Below are 17,260 nucleotides of genomic sequence, written 5' to 3'. Positions count from 1 at the left end.
TACTAGCCTCAAATGTTTGCTGTGCTAGTTCTCTATACTGTATTTGTATAAGGTCAAATGGTCAAATATTCTTCCATATGCTTACATTGTTCCCTGCTGGAACCCCCCCCCCCCCCCCCCACACACACACACACACTCACTCTTAGACTTGTGCCACCCCACTGAAGATATCCTGGAAACGCCTCAGCAGCTGCAGTGTAAGGATACCCGCAGCCCCGCCCCTCTGCGTTGTCTATTTATAAAAGTGCAACGGCAGATGTTTGACAGTTGAACATGCTGCAATACCAGCATTACTGAAGCTACAACCCCCCGTCAATGGATAAAACTTTACCGTACCCCCAAATCTCTGTCATATCCTGTGTCTTAATTTATTGACCTCCCCCTGCCAACCTACGCGAAATACCTCCATACTTCAAAATCCGCAGTGCCTTTTTGACACATTATTTTTAAAAAATGACAGAAGGAAACAATATGCCAGAAAACGATGCAGCCGCCGAGACACCCGCCGGCAGCGAACCCGCAAAGGACAAGCGTCCAGTGGAGGAGCAGGATGGGGAGAAGGAGAAGACGGAGAATAAGGAGAACGGGGACAGCAAAGTGGATATCCCAGAGAAAAGCGAGGGTCCGGGAGCCAAGGAGGAGGTTGAGTTTGTGCACCCCGAGGGCGGCTGGGGATGGGTGGTCATGTTGGCTTCCATGTGGTGCAACGGCTCGGTGTTTGGGATCCAGAACGCCTTCGGTGTAATGTATATTTACCTCCTGCAGGAATTTGGTAGCCCGGACGATAAAGACCTCCAATTCAGAACATGTGAGTACAGGCTAACCTGGCTGTATGAGTAAAAGTACCACATTAGTAAAGAATTATATATATGTTTAAATGCCATTTTATGTCATGAGTGTGTATTATTTTAGAAGAAAGGCGTGATGTAACCCCCGCAGGATGAGTAACGGTCTTAAAGTAAGTGATGTCTTGCTCATGGGACAGTTTTAGTAATGGCGGGGAATTGAACCGACAACTTTCAGACCACCAACGAAGCTCTTCTCGAGAACAATTTCTTCGTAAAGACATAATAATTCTACAGCATCATATGTTTAACATTTAGCCCACTATAAAAACGTTAGCTAAGTTTAGCTAGCAAGTAATGTGTCGTTTCCTGGTGTGAGAGAAGGAAACGCATGCAGACAAAAGAAAGACAGTGCGGTTAAATAGCGCGGTTGTGGGGATAACGTTGAGAGCCTGGCGTCAAAGTCGTGACCTGGCACTCAGTGTGGTGATAATAAAAACAACAACAACAACAACAAAAAAAAAAGTGTGTTAAGTGGTTGTTATGGTTTGTGTCTAATCCCGAGGAGTCCTGGAAAGCTCTCAGCGTGCTCTCGGTGTGAAAGTACGGCAGAGAGTCGCTTTAAAACGCGAATGAAATACAGCTTGATACAGCTTGCTCCCAGCGGGGGACGGAGTATAGTTAATTATTTGAAAAGTCACTGAAGGGGAAACACAAATCAAAGTAGTAATTTCTTATACCATAGCGTGTACAAATACTCATTTTTTTCTCACACGAATTCTCTTCTTTATCGTTCAGTCTAGTCAGCAGTCGGCATTATCATACGAATAATGTAAAACCTTACATGTTTTTCTGCATTAAACTAAAAGGACACCTTAAAAAACATTGAATATTACACATAGCTGTGTGCCACACAGTCATGGCATAATCACATAGAGAATTTTCTTTGCGGTTTGTGTGTGTGTGTGTGTGTGAGAGAGAGACAGACAGAGGGACGGCTTACCACATGAATAATGGCCCTGTGCTGATTGTAACCACCTGTTGTTGGTATTGCTGTTTGGCAAATGAGCATGTAAAAGTAATACTGCATGGGGGACCCGTGTTTGTTGGTAGTCTGGGGCCTAGCTGTTCACCGACTCAATAGCTTCTTCTGCTGATCTCTGTGATTATTGCATTGGATTTTGTGTTGGTTGCAGCCACGGTTTGTACTATGGCTCTAACCCATTGCTTGCTTGGTGTGTTTTTTTTTCATTTTTTAAAATGATCTGAAACATTTAATTAGATTTTTCATATGCACCAGTCATAGCACCATTACAGGGTTTGTGCCAGAAAAATTGTAAACTGCCAGGGCTTTTTTTAGTCCAGTGCAATGTTCTGGTCCCCAGCCCAACATGGGGATGCTATTTTGACTCATATCACCCACCTAAAGGTGGTTGCACAGCAAGCATGGCAACAGCACTCCGCAGTGGCAGCATCTTCCCCCAGTAGGACAAATGGTAATGAGCACAAAGATTTGCCTTCAAACTCCACAGATCCCATTGCAATTAAGCATCCTTGGGATGTGCTCCAACAAGCCTGATCCACAGAAGCCAAAATTATGCTCGCAGTGTGTGTTGATTCCCGATGCCACCATAGGACATCCTCAAATGTCCTGTGTCTACACCTAGACCTATTTACTCTGTTCTATATCAGATGATACTTTTGTAAAGTAGTTACTTTTTCCTGTGGTACGGTTTTTCTTTCCACACAGAGAACTCCTAGCCAACCAAAGTGCATCACTACAAATTATTTGGCAACATTCAATCTACTTATTGGCCAAATGTGTTTGGGGTAGTATCAACAAAAGTAAATACAGGGAAAAGGTGCTGTATTCTGGACTAAAAAACATGGAGAATTTACTGCAAATATTTATGTTCATTTGATAGATATTTCAGGCTAAATGGTATGTAGCAGGCTGTTACTACGGTTTGTGTACTCTCCTGTGTGTGTGAAAGTGCTAAGCTAAAACATGCACTGTACATTGGATAATTGGACTACATCGAGGTTAGATTGTATTCTTGTAATACAGAATAGCTTGTTTGGAACCAGGCTGAGACCACCCCTAGTGGTTGTTTTGGTCTGCACCTGAGTCCACCATCTACCATCAACAGACTAAACAGCACGTCCATACATAGGACAGAAGGAGAGGTGACCATCAATGATGTCAGCTGACAGCATAATGATTCAGCGTAATAGCATGTGTTCACATTGAATGAGAGTTAGCAATGTATGAAAAACAATGTTGGTATTAAGTGAGTAATGCATTTCTTAAAGCATCATTTGTTTTATGTATATTTTGTCTTTTACTATGCACACAGTTCACACACTGAATTTGTTAGCTAAATCTCTAACGAACTCTGGAAAATTAATAACACTAACAAGTATAGTGACAATCACACTACTTTAGCCTCTCTCTCTCTCTCTCTCTCTCTCTCTCTCTATATATATATATATATATATATATAACTTAACATTCAGAAAGCACTAATAATTACTTCATGTTGCTATCCATTTGAGATTACAGTGGCTGACTGCCAAGATGTAAATTCTTGAGTTAGAAGTTTTAGTGAGGTCTTTCCTGCTTATTTTTGCTTCATGAGATGGACAGCATCCATTCTTTCCATTTTTTTCCCCTGATCCTGTTTCCCAGAAAGAACACAAAGTACTGCTTCGAACTAGATGTTCACCCTTCAGCTTGCCTTCCTGTCGTGAGAACAGAACTAATGAGAATTAATGAGGCAGTTGAGTGGTTTTGAAGTTGGACATTGTCATAGAGGAAGTGCCAGAATGCTAAGAGAACGCATCTATAACAGTCAGGATACAAGTCTTCGTAAACATCACAAATCCTTAAATGAGATCCCCTTCTTTCCCACATGAATATTTTTATCTGACTGAGCGTTAGAGGAAATGATGGAATTTAATTGACATGGAGGAAAATAGAATACTAAAATGAATTCCGTTGGATAGCTGGCTCTGTAATGGCTACTCAGTGTAGCGTGATTTGATCGTCTTAGTCTAGTTTCTGAGTCATTTTGGGGGAAGAACTGTAGCTGGGCAACGAATTTTATCAGATATATTAATAATGGTATTTCTAATGTCTGATAATGAAAATGTAAAAAGTAAAGATGAGATGGGAGAAACACCCATCAGCCATTGTATGAGTGTTGCTTGTTGGCAACATAACAAGTCGTCTTCTCTGGCTGTGTAGACACTTTACTGCAGTCATACCAAAATCCAGATACACTTTTCAGCTCCCTGGTCAGGATTTTCCATGGAAATTTGTATCACTTGTTTACACGGACAATGCTGACATAGACTTTACTTTACTCAACTTTAGACAACAGTTTTACTTCCCAGCACAGTCCCTTGGATCTATTTTCTGTTTATCACTTGCTGTAATCACGCATATATGTATTTTTAGCAAGCTTTTCAAGCATTGCATAGCACACATTATGAGTGCAAGTCCCCACCCCCCCCCCAAAAAAAAGAAAAGAAAAAAGAGTGCAAGTCATATAGAGAGCTTTATTTTAGCACAAGTGAAAGTTGCGACAAGATACTGATATGCAGTCTTGTCTTGGAGGGAGACACAGAACATATAATAAATTACTCAACCCAAAATATGTACATGAATAAAAAATGATTGCCTGCTGTGAGTTAATTGGTTTTTATTGTTGCAATGAGAGATGGCAACATGTTGCTATTTACGTGGGTTCTTTTCAGATCAGCATTTAAGGCTTGTACGTTTTGCAGTAATATTCTCTCCTCTGCTGTCTGTTTCACCGTGTGTGCTTATCTGTTTCGCTGTACACATGGAGTGGAGCAGATAAGACCTTCAATATTATGGCCTGTGGTGCATGTCATACACAGAACACGAATACGATGTAACTGAAATGAATATATTAACTTATAAGCACGAATACTCAAAGATATTGAGTCAGTATTAGTCAGTATCTGATGTAGATTGGTGGGTTTAAAAAGCCAAATGGGTTAGACCTCCTTTCTGTTAAGACATTAACATTGTTTCTCATGTTTCAGTTTTATTGCTTTACTGGATACTTATTAGTTATTTTCATTTTCCTGTGATTAAGACACTTGTTTGATGGGACAGTTCAGAAGAAATATTTTAATGAACTTTTATTTTGATGATCACCAGGATATAAAAACTGCAGGTATTGATTCACCAATGAAGTCAAATAAAAATAAAAAATCCTGAAAATGTTTGACTTTGAACCAAAAATAAGGCTTTAAAAAGCTTTTTTTTTTTTACCTTGGAAATTCTGTTTCCAAGGGGTGATCGTGGAAGGTTGACTGGGGAGTTGAAATGTAGGCAGTTCCACATTGAAAACCCCTCATGAGCCCTGTGCTTGGTGATTTGAATGCAAAGACATACCAACGCACATGTTTGAACGTGTTTCTTTGTCTCACATTCAAGCTCTGATGCGGCTAAAACTGCATATGCCTTGAAACTGCACCTAAGATGAAAATAAATGTTCAGTTAAGGTCTGCAACTTAAAGCAATTATTGGGGCCAGTCTGTTCACTTTAAGGACCATGATGGCCTGATTGCTGTAAACGGGTTGCTTTTGTCAGAATAATTAAATTCAGTTCAACTTAGTTTAGTTATATTTATATAGCGCCAAATCACAACAGTTTATATTGTAAGGTCTTTAACTTGTACGTTTTAATTCTTCTAGGGTCTACATTAATAATAATAATAATAATAATAATAATTATAATAATAGTAATAACAATCCCTGCTTGGAATAACTGAAAATACTGCTCATTTCTCTCTTTCCTTTCTGAGAAGAATGATCAAACATTACTGCCTATGAGTAAAACTATATTCTTTTCTGTGATGCAGAATGTAATGTGTATGATTTCAGGTCGCATAATGTGTTTATCATGCGTGCTAACATATTCATTTTAATTTGTAGTTGTAGTTCCTATGGTCTGATCTACTACCAATTTACCAGAAATTATCTGCTGGGCATTCATGAATTTCTTAAATAGGGATATATATTCCATAAAGAGCAAGTTTCCAATAGCTGAAATCTTCAGCTAGTAGCTGCAAAGCTAGGAAATTGTCACAGTCAACCAATCACAATGCATTATGTTGGGGTGGGAAGGTGAAGGCTCTATGCTGGTTCCCTCCCTGTGAAAATGCCAGATGGGGTTATTCTTGAGCCTCGTGCCAAAAGCCACTTGGTTGTTGTTGACTGGCGATGCCAACATCTCTCCTGTCGGTGGCGCTGTCACTTAGTGTTCGCTCGCTCTGTGGTATAGTATCGCTTCCTGTTCCTGCTCAAACACAGTGGTGTTTCTGAGTAGCTTATTTGCTTAGCAGTTTAATTAACAACTTTTAAATACATTCTTTTTTCACAGTATAATCTTCACGTGCTTCATCCGAAGCACACTTTCTCTGTACTCACTACCTAATTTATAGCCAAAGTATTCACTCACTGTCTCTGTACTGTTTCGCTAGCTTAGCTCGTAGCCGACCCGTTAGCACCATGGCTACTTCACCTGTCCCTTCTGCACTTTCTTGCTCATTGTGTCAGATGTTTAGTTACTCCTCGGCCTCCTTTAGCAGTAATGATATCTGTAACAAATGTAGCATATTTGCAGCTCTGGAGGCCAGGATTACTGATCTGGAGACTCGGCTTTGCACCCTGCTCTCACCCTTAGCTAGCCAGGCCCCTGTAGCTGGTGCAGCCGAAGATAGCGTAGGCCCCGCTAGCTGTTCCCCGGCAGACCCCAAGCAGCTGGGGAAAGATGGCTGGGTAACGGTGAGGAGGAAGCGTAGTCCTAAACAGAAGCCCCAGGTACACCACCAACCCGTTCATGTGTCTAACCGTTTTTCCCCACTCGGTGACACACCCGCTGGGGGTCAAACTCTGGTAATTGGTGATTCTGTTCTCAGACATGTGAAGCTAGAGACACCGGCAACCATAGTCAATTGTCTTCCAGGGGCCAGAGCAGGCGACATTGAAGGAAATTTAAAACTGCTGGCTAAGGGTAAACGTAAATTCAATAAAATCATAATTCACGTCGGCAGTAATGACACCCGGTTACGCCAATCGGAGGTCACTAAAATCAATATTGAATCGGTGTGCAACTTTGCCAAAACAATGTCGGACTCTGTAGTTTTCTCTGGTCCCCTCCCCAATCAGACCAGGAGTGACATGTTTAGCCGCATGTTCTCCTTAAATTGCTGGCTGTCTGAGTGGTGTCCCAGAAATGATGTGGGCTTCATAGATAATTGGCAAACCTTCTGGAGGAAACCTGGTCTTGTTAGGAGAGACGGCATCCATCCCACTTTGGATGGAGCAGCTCTCATTTCTAGAAATATGGACAAATTTATTAAACCCCTCAAAATATGTCTATCCAGAGTTGGGACCAGGAAGCAGAGTTGCAGTCTTACACGCCTCTCTGCAACTTCTCTCTTCCTGCTACCCCCCCAAAAACCCATCTCCATAGAGACTGTGTCTGCTTCCAAAAAGACAAAAAACAAACTAAAAACCAGCAACAAACAACTTAAACATTTACAAAGAAAGAACAATACAGTATCCACATCTGAACCAAAGAGTAAAACAGTGAAATGTGGATTATTAAATATTAGGTCTCTCTCCTCCAAGTCTCTGTTAGTACATGACTTAATAATTGATCAACAAATTGATTTACTCTGCCTTACAGAAACCTGGTTGCAGCAGGATGATTATGTTAGTTTAAATGAATCAACACCCCCGAGTCATTCTAACTACCAGAAATCTCGAAGCACAGGTCGAGGGGGCGGTGTGGCAGCAATTTTTCACACCAGTCTATTAATTAATGAAAGACCAAGACAGACTTTTAATTCATTTGAAAGCCTGATGCTTAGCCTCGTCCGCCCCAGCTGTGAAACTCAGAAACCAGTCTTACTTGTTATCATCTATCGTCCACCTGGGCCTTACACAGAGTTTCTGTCTGATTTCTCAGACTTTATATCTAATTTAGTTCTGAGCTCAGATAAAATAATTATTGTGGGTGATTTTAACATCCATGTTGATGCTAAAAATGACAGCCTCAACATGGCATTTAATCTGTTGTTAGACTCAATTGGTTTCTCTCAAAATGTAAAAGAACCCACCCACCACTTTAATCACACTCTAGATCTTGTTTTAACATATGGCATAGAAACTGAACATTTAACAGTGTTTCCTGAAAACCCTCTCCTGTCTGATCATTTCTTGATAACATTTACATTTACAATAATTGATTACGCAGCAGTGGAGAGTGGACTTTATCAAAGTAGATGTCTTTCTGAAAGCGCTGTAACTAAGTTTAAGAATATAATCCAGCCACTGTTATCATCGTCAATGCCCTGTACCAACACAGAGCAGAGCAGCTATCTGAACGCTACCCCAACAGAGGTCGATTATCTTGTTAATAATTTCTGGATACTGTAGCTCCAGGGAAAACTAAGGTCTCTAATCAGAAGTACCTGACCCCGTGGTATAATTCTCAAACACGTACCCTAAAGCAGATGACTCGTAATCTGGAGAGGAAATGGCGTGTCACAAATTTAGAGGATCATCATTTAGCCTGGAGAAATAGTTTGTTGCTTTATAAGAAAGCCCTCCGCAAAGCCAGAACAGCTTACTACTCATCACTGATTGAAGAAAATAAGAACAACCCCAGGTTTCTCTTCAGCACTGTAGCCAGGCTGACAAAAAGTCAGAGCTCTTTTGAGCCAACCATCCCTTTAACGTTAACTAGTAATGACTTCATGAACTTCTTCACAAATAAAATTTTTATCATTAGAGAAAAAATTACCAATAATCATCCCACAGATGTAATATTATCTACAGCTACTCTTAGTTTCATTGATGTTAAGTTAGACTCTTTTTCTCCAATTGATCTTTCTGAGTTAACTTCAATAATTACTTCCTCCAAACCATCAACGTGTCTTTTAGACCCCATTCCTACAAAACTGCTCAAAGAAGTCCTGCCATTGATTAATTCTTCGATCTTATATATGATCAACCTATCTCTAATAATCGGCTATGTACCACAGGCCTTCAAGGTGGCTGCAGTTAAACCTTTACTCAAAAAGCCATCTCTAGACCCAGCAGTCTTAGCTAATTATAGGCCAATCTCCAACCTTCCTTTCATATCAAAAATCCTTGAAAGAGTAGTTGTCAAACAGCTAACAGATCATCTGCAGAGGAATGGTTTATTTGAAGAGTTTCAGTCAGGTTTCAGAGCTCATCACAGCACAGAAACAGCTTTAGTGAAGGTTACAAATGATCTTCTTATGGCCTCTGACAGTGGACTCATCTCTGTGCTTGTCCTTCTTGACCTTAGTGCAGCATTCGATACTGTTGACCATAATATCTTATTAGAGCTATTAGAACATGCTGTAGGTATTACAGGTATTGCACTGCAGTGGTTTGTATCATATCTATCTAATAGACTCCAATTTGTGCATGTAAATGGAGAGTCCTCTTCACATACTGAGGTTAATTATGGAGTTCCACAGGGTTCAGTGCTAGGACCAATTCTGTTTACATTATACATGCTTCCCCTAGGCAGCATCATTAGAAGACATAGCATACATTTTCACTGCTATGCAGATGACACCCAGCTCTATCTGTCCATGAAGCCAGATAACACACACCAATTAGTTAAACTGCAGGAATGTCTTAAAGACATAAAGACTTGGATGGCCACTAACTTTCTGCTTCTTAACTCAGATAAAACTGAGGTCATTGTACTCGGCGCTGAAAAGCTTAGAAATATGGTATCTAACCAGATTCTTACTCTGGATGGCATTACCTTGGCCTCCAGTAACACTGTGAGGAACCTTGGAGTCATTTTTGACCAAGATATGTCCTTCAACGCACATATTAAACAAATATGTAAGACTGCGTTCTTCCATTTGCGCAACATCTCTAAAATTAGAAATATCCTGTCTCAGAGTGACGCTGAAAAACTAGTTCATGCATTTATTACTTCCAGGCTGGACTACTGCAATTCATTATTATCAGGATGTCCAAAAAACTCACTGAAAAGCCTTCAGTTAATCCAAAATGCTGCAGCAAGAGTACTGCCAGGGACTAGAAAGAGAGAGCATATTTCTCCTGTTTTGGCTTCCCTTCATTGGCTTCCTGTTAAATCCAGAATTGAATTCAAAATCCTGCTCCTCACATACAAGGTCTTAAATAATCAGGCCCCATCTTATCTTAATGACCTTGTAGTACCATATCACCCTATTAGAGCACTTCGCTCTCGCTCTGCAGGCCTACTTGTTGTTCCTAGAGTATTTAAAAGTAGAATGGGAGGGAGAGCCTTCAGTTTTCAGGCCCCTCTTCTGTGGAACCAGCTTCCAGTTTGGATTCGGGAGACAGACACTATCTCTACTTTTAAGATTAGGCTTAAAACTTTCCTTTTTGCTAAAGCATATAGTTAGGGCTGGACCAGGTGACCCTGAATCCTCCCTTAGTTATGCTGCAATAGATGTAGGCTGCCGGGGGATTCCCATGATGCATTGAGTTTTTCCTTTCCAGTCACCTTTCTCACTCACTATGTGTTAACAGACCTCTCTGTATTGAATCGTATCTGTTATTAATCTCTGTCTCTCTTCCACAGCATGTCTTTTATCCTGTCTTCCTTCTCTCACCCCAACCGGTCGCAGCAGATGGCCGCCCCTCCCTGAGCCTGGTTCTGCCGGAGGTTTCTTCCTGTTAAAAGGGAGTTTTTCCTTCCCACTGTCGCCAAAGTGCTTGCTCATAGGGGGTCATATGATTGTTGGGCTTTTCTCTGTATCTATGAAGCGCCTTGAGGCGACATTTGTTGTGATTTGGCGCTATATAAATAAAATTGAATTGAATTGAATTGAATTGAATTGAATTGTTGTCTACTGTCAGACCTGCCAAAGAACTTTGGACTAAACACAGAGTTTTTTGATACCTTGATTGTGTTGTTTTGATGACTCTGAAATCATCAGAACAACATGTATTTAATTGACATTAAAATGTCAATAACAAGACATTATGTGAGCATATTTTGGTTGAATATTGTTTTGACTGTGTATGAAAGGAAAAAATAAAGAGATTGATGGTGCAGTAAAGGATAAAATATTGTTTTAGAATCAGTGCTTGGGAGAGTAAAGCAATGTCAGTGCTTTCACCAACATTAGATCAAGTGTTTTTTGAGTGTGTTAGATCAGTTAACAATAAATACGACTCCCTTGTACATTAACAGGAATTTGGTTTCCCTCAGTTATAGGGCAGCAGAGCTGACTGAAGCAGGATCAGAACACGGGGGAAAGACTATATTAGGACTTTTCACTGCTTGGCTGCTGTCTGCCTTGTACTGAGGGCAAAGTGTTCAGTTGATGTTGAGTTACTATATTGCTGCTTTAGCAGTAATTTACTGTCACATGATGTTTTATGCAAGGGTTTGTTTTGTGAAGTAGACACGTTTCACTAGTGGAAAATCAACTGTTTTAAGTTTATTTTTTAAATCCAAATACCAAAAAGGTTATGGATAATGGATTTCCGATGGAATAATATGCTCAGATGGCTCCTGAAGGAGAGCTTGATGAGACAATTGTCAGTTAAATATTTATCTACAACTACAGGCTCACATGAATGTAACATGCCCGACCAAGTTTACATGCACTCTGAAAAAGCATAATTGATTGATCTACATGGGTAACTTGGTTCAAAACAAAACAAAATGACTCCGATGGAATGGCTCCACAAAACCTTGACAAGTTTTAATCATAGACAGGTTAATATTTGACAGGCCGTTTGATTTCAGGCGTGTGTAAGCTTGGGTCTGAGTAGGTGAAGGTTGTCAAGAGATAAAGTCTCGAGAAGATAAACATGCTGGAGGCAGAGCCCACTTCAGTGGCACCAGGACAAATTGTTTGGCCCCCTGCACATGACACGCAGGGGACCAGCCCCTCAGAGGGGCTGGATGTGAACTAATGGCTGTGATGTCCTTGCTCTTGGGCAATGTCAGACTGATTAACAGCAGGCAATCCCTGTGTCACTGCGCCAAGATTAGGTCTTGAAACAGTCAGTCTTTATGGTCTCACTCAACCACGTCTAATTGACACAATGTGGAGGTGTTACAGTGCATGACAAGTATGAAAATGTGTTATTTTTACAGGGCAAAAGAGGGAATAAGAGGGAATAAATATCAGAAACAAAATTCTAAGTGGCACCTTGCTGTTTTGAAGGACAAACAGAGTTGGGATAATGGTATGCTCCTATAGTACTATCCTATAGTGACTAATATCCCCAAAAAGCTACTGAAGCTCTCAGTAGCCCTCTAGCCTAAGCATGGCATGGGGTACTCTTTGATTTGTTTACTGTCTCCTACATCCGTTCATTTCATCGACCATGGATAAAATTAACTTTGCACAAAGACCACTCTGAACTAATTAGGAACATTGAACATCACAGGCAGCACCGGCAAAAACCACACTGCCACTATAATAAGATTCACAGGTACATGATCGGTCTGGTCTCCGTGTGTCTCTAAACAGCCATGGTAACCATAGAAAACAGCATGGCCATTATATCACAGTGCTCATATATTTCTCAGGGAAAGATTTTAATACGTTTTTCTGTTGCCTCTTTTATCATTACAGATATTATTTTTAAAGGCAAAGTAGGTTACTCTGCTGATTTCAGTTTACCTTTTTTATTAGTAACACATAGCTAGCTTAGCTAGCATGGTTTTGGAGGGAACTTTTTAGTAAACAAACAGAAAATCACACTAGCTTGACACAGATAATAGCTGTATCTGTCATTGTCTTGCTCAAGGCCAATGAAAAGAAACCTTGTGGGGTAATTTAGCCGTAGCCCTTTACAAAAAAAGTACTGATGGAACAACTGCAGAGTGCATGGAACAATAAGTATTTTATTCAAATTCTCAACAAACACATATTTAAGTACAACAAATCCTCTGATTTACCACAAGATACATAAAGTGTTAGTCAAAAACACCTTTGAAGGTACAGATAATGGCAGTTATAGGTTAAGTGTTAGCCTTTCTGTGAAACAAGAAGCTGGAGATAAGGAGACTTGGGGAGGAGTGTATGTATTCAAGCTGTTGTTTGCAACACTATACAGTGAGCTTAAAAAAGGGGGTGGACAAAAAGCTCCCCCAATCACCAGCTTGTTCTGACACACCACCCCTTTTTGCTTCCCTCTAACATGAAACACAACTCCCATTTAACATTTTTCATATGGACTTCTAGTATTTGCTGCAGAGGCAAGTCATTTCAAGCATGCATATGATGTTCTTTTTTATGCACAGCCATAAATCGCTCTGCAGCTGCTCTCCAAGTTTTTCCTGTGTCATCAGACAGACGTTTTCACTTCCTGCAGTGTGAGAGGCCAGAAAACACACAAATGATTTGAGTGGGTTGCAAACACACAAAAAAAACTTCCCCCTTCTCCACAGTTTCCAGTGGAACAGCCCCATACAAATGGCTTCCAGCTGCTGTAAACTGGAATTGCTATATCCTTGTTGCAGACCCAGATGTTTGACTGCAGCACTAAGAGGCCCTGATTAGGGTTATGACTGGGGTCTTTGTGACTGATCAGCACCAGCTGAAAAGTCATACTGTAACAGTATTACACAATAAGACCCCTTTACTTCAGCAGGAGTTGTAAGGAGTCTCCCTCATTTCTTTTCCAGCTATCCTGTCCTCTAATTTCTATTATTTTTTGCTGAAGCTTAATTTATACATTTTACAGTTGTTGTTTTTTTAAATTAATTTAAAAAGATAACACAGTCTTAAACAGCTGTTACACATTTGTGGGCCAAGCTCCTCTGATTCTGATGCAATCTAGGTATGTGAACCTGTTGTTGTGTCTAGACTTTATTTGACAGATGTAGCAGTGATTAAAACCAACCAACCAAACCAATGGAGGATACTATCCAGTGTATCCTCCATTGTAATAAAAGAAATAAAGTGTCATAATTAGTCTCTCAGGGTAACTCCACAGAATTTATACATGTCGATTACAGTTCCTCTTAAAAAAGATTTCTGTGGCTTCCTTTTAATTCAAATAAAATGCCTACTCCAGACCAAATAATCAGAGAAGTGAGAAATTGTGTCATGGCAACAGAATAAACACCAACACTAACTTCAGCACCTCTTTGGTACACTAAATTTTAATTTGAGAACTCTCGCATGCTCTAAAATCCCAAGTTCATCCACCGTCTCAAAAAGGTTTTTATAGGTTTCTTCTTTTGAGGCCAGCCTTCTGATTGGATGCCCATGAACCATCTTGAGGATATCCCCTCTTGATGATGTCATAGAGATCCAAAAGTATTCAAAATCATTTAAAATATTGAAAACTATTTAAATAGGCAGTATGTTGCCTCAAGAAGGTCCTGGGTTCGAATCCACCATCGAGGCCTTTCATTGTGGAGTTTGGATAGTCTCTGTATATGCATGGGTTCTGTCCAGGTACTCCAGCTTTCTCCCACAGCCAAAAGACATGCAGTTAGTGGGGTTAGGTTAACTGTTAGTTCCGAATGACTGTTAGTGTGTATGGCTGTCTGTCTCTCTGTGTCAAGAGATGCAAACATCATGCTTTATTTACATGTTGTTGTTTTTCCTTTTCTTTTTAAGGAGCTTGAAAAGAAAAGCTTCAAGGGGCCTAATAAAAGTTTCAAGAAAGCTCCTTTGATTACTATGACCTGGATGACTGAGAACCTACACAGACTTTTCTTTTCTTTTTTCCTTTTAGATATAATTATTTGAGATTAACATTAGGAAGCAAAGCTGGGAGGATGTGAATCGAGTGCAGTTAGCTGGGAAGTATGTGGGTCACTAAAACATATTCACTGCACTTAGTTGGCATTTCTTAACTTCCCTTTTCCTTTTTCTTCCCCCGGCTCTCAATGCTGTCGTCAGAGAAGAATGTGCTCTGCCTTGTGGGAGCCAAGTGTGCGTTCAGTGCAGTAGGGTCCACTTCCTGAGCCCTGGTCAGCGAGTCCAAATGTCTGATAGTGAGCTGGCTGTGAGGCTGCTGGGTATAGACAGCTGCAGGATTTAAGGCCACTGCTCTGCTTAGTTTCTTCTGTCTGGGGGATTAAGGAGCCTGGATGTAACTACAGTACATCAAAAGGAACTAGGTGAGGTGATTCAGGTGTTTCTAGCCAGCTAATAGCTTATCAGATTGAAGTGGCTGTGTGGATGTTAGACCACACAATTATCGACAGGTCCAACTAAATTGTCTTTGTAGATCATTTAGTCCTTTGGAATTTAAACAGAACAACCTATGGTCTGTATGTTGTCTCTCAGAAGAACTGAGGTACTCTAGTATTCTACTTTGTAATTAAGTACAGTAATTAATAGTTGCACATGGTGAAGAAGTGAAATGTTAAATATTTCTAACAGTGGTTTATTTAGCATAACTGCCGATGGTTATTGCATTTAAACAAAAAACATAGCACCACCTACAGAGTCTTAAATTGGATTCGGGAGGGGCTCTCTCCTCCACAGCCGCTGCTCCTCCACATCAAAAGGAACTAGGTGAGGTGATTCAGGCATCTGACAAGGATGGCTCCTGGACACCTCCTGGGTGAGGTGTTCCGGGCATGTTCCAACGGGAGGAGGCCCTGGGGTAGAACCAAAACATGCTAGAGAAATCTCTTGTCTGGTTTGGGAACGCCTTGGTGTTGCCCTGGACAAGTGGAAGAAAATGGATGAATGGAAACACTGTCCAGTAATGGCTCTAACTAACATGGTCACTGTATCAGGTTATCATAAAATCTTGATTCCTGGTGGAATAATATTTTCCACCGTTAACTGAACTGCCAACTGAATCTGAAAAAACAGCTACTATTATTTTGTCTCCAAAACTTTTACATAGTCTGATCTCTAAAGTTAAACCTGGGTTTGGGTGTACTTTCATGGAATACCAGTTTGTACCTTTATCTCCACCAGCACCAATAAAAGAAACAGTGATGTACCCAGCAAAACAAGAGCTCTTAGAAAGTGAAGTGAAATAATGATGATGGCCTCATCACAATGTTTTTTCTAGATTGGTAAAATGAAAGCTTTTAATGCTGACATTTCTGACTAGTAATATATTTACTCAATTAGCTTTTTATTGTCTTGTGTTTTTAGATAAAATACAATCACTATATCTAAGTAGTGCTTTATAGCTATCTACCAAACTGTTAACTGGGATCTCCAAGGATTCATGCCCTGATCTTAGACATACTGTGCTCTTGCCTTTTTGCTAAAGGGGCGGATAACTTCACTAAACCCGTCTGATAAAATGCCCCCCCTGGTGGTGATAGTTTTAGGAGACGGTAATTCCAAAAAGTACTTTCAATAGCAGCTGTGCTTTTTTATTTCTAGTTGACGTATAACTTAATCTATAATAACCATTATACTGTAAACCATTATTAGAGCTCTGACTGGAAAGGAAAACCTCTGTTAGATGAGGGAGTTCGTTGACCTCTTCCTATTAAAATCTTAAGCTTAGTCTGTAATTTCTCGTGTATTCTCAGTATTTATTATATTTATTTTATTTATATGTATATTTATATGTATTTATTTTAATACCACACACACACACACACATGTATGTATGTATGTATGTATGTATGTATGTATGTATGTATATATATGTATGTGTATATATATATATATATATATATATATAGCAGTGTGCTCACGTGATAGAGCGGCTGGCGGCTGTGTGTATTTGTAGCCTCGCTACCAAATCGGCATTTCATCTCCGAGGAAGTTATCCCAGAGAGAAGTAAAGCAAGTGTGTAAGTTCATCTCTGAATGTTTGTAAAGCTTTCCCATGTTAAGCTTAACAACAGATATACGGAGCGACTGCCTCTTCTGTCTCTCTCCTGCTGCTACTTCAATCGTGAAGCTGCTTAGTGATCAACTGATCGGCTTTTCTGTCGCAAGTCCGTCTCTCTTCTTTGTTTTTGGCCCACTTTGCACCAGAAAGAGGAAACCAGCGGCTGAACAACAGCAGCACGTTTAAGCTTGATAATCTATTGTTAGAATTTATTTAATATTGCTTTCTACACCAGGATCTTTTTCTACGTAGCTGACGGCTCTAACTGTGCAGGGGTGGATCTAGCAAAGTTTAGCCAGGCGATAGGGCATTAACAGGGAAAAGGGGGCACAAAGACATACTTTTCTTTCTTATTCTCATTTAAAATATCTAGCTTTTAATTATTTAATAATTATCTGAATCTTACACCCAAAGTTTTAATCTGATGTAAAATGTATAGAAGTCCATTACTGTATATAGTAATATACTAGGGTATATTGGTAAGTCTAATATACCCTAGTAAGCTGTAGTACTTTTTCCTTTGGGAAATTACCATCTGTGAATTCTGCAATTCTGTTGAAGAAAGATGTTGAATCTATTTAATTATTCTTGAAAAATA

General features: G+C 40.0%; 1 protein-coding gene across 1 annotated transcript in view; it reads left to right on the top strand.

Moving 5' to 3' along the window:
* The first annotated feature begins 244 nt into the window (after positions 1 to 244).
* Positions 245 to 17,260, top strand: part of slc16a10 (solute carrier family 16 member 10) — a 33,648-nt gene continuing 16,632 nt past the window's right edge. Inside the window, exon 1 of the mRNA XM_085134213.1 lies at positions 245 to 808. Within this exon, the coding sequence (XP_084990339.1) occupies positions 454 to 808 (355 nt within the window). The 5' untranslated portion in view covers positions 245 to 453. The remainder of the gene's footprint in view (positions 809 to 17,260) is intronic.

This window comes from Neolamprologus multifasciatus, chromosome 15 (genome assembly GCF_963576455.1).
Source record: "Neolamprologus multifasciatus chromosome 15, fNeoMul1.2, whole genome shotgun sequence".
NCBI lineage: Eukaryota > Metazoa > Chordata > Actinopteri > Cichliformes > Cichlidae > Neolamprologus > Neolamprologus multifasciatus.
Note: the sequence above shows the minus strand (reverse complement) of the source record. Positions and strands in the feature narration are given on the sequence as shown.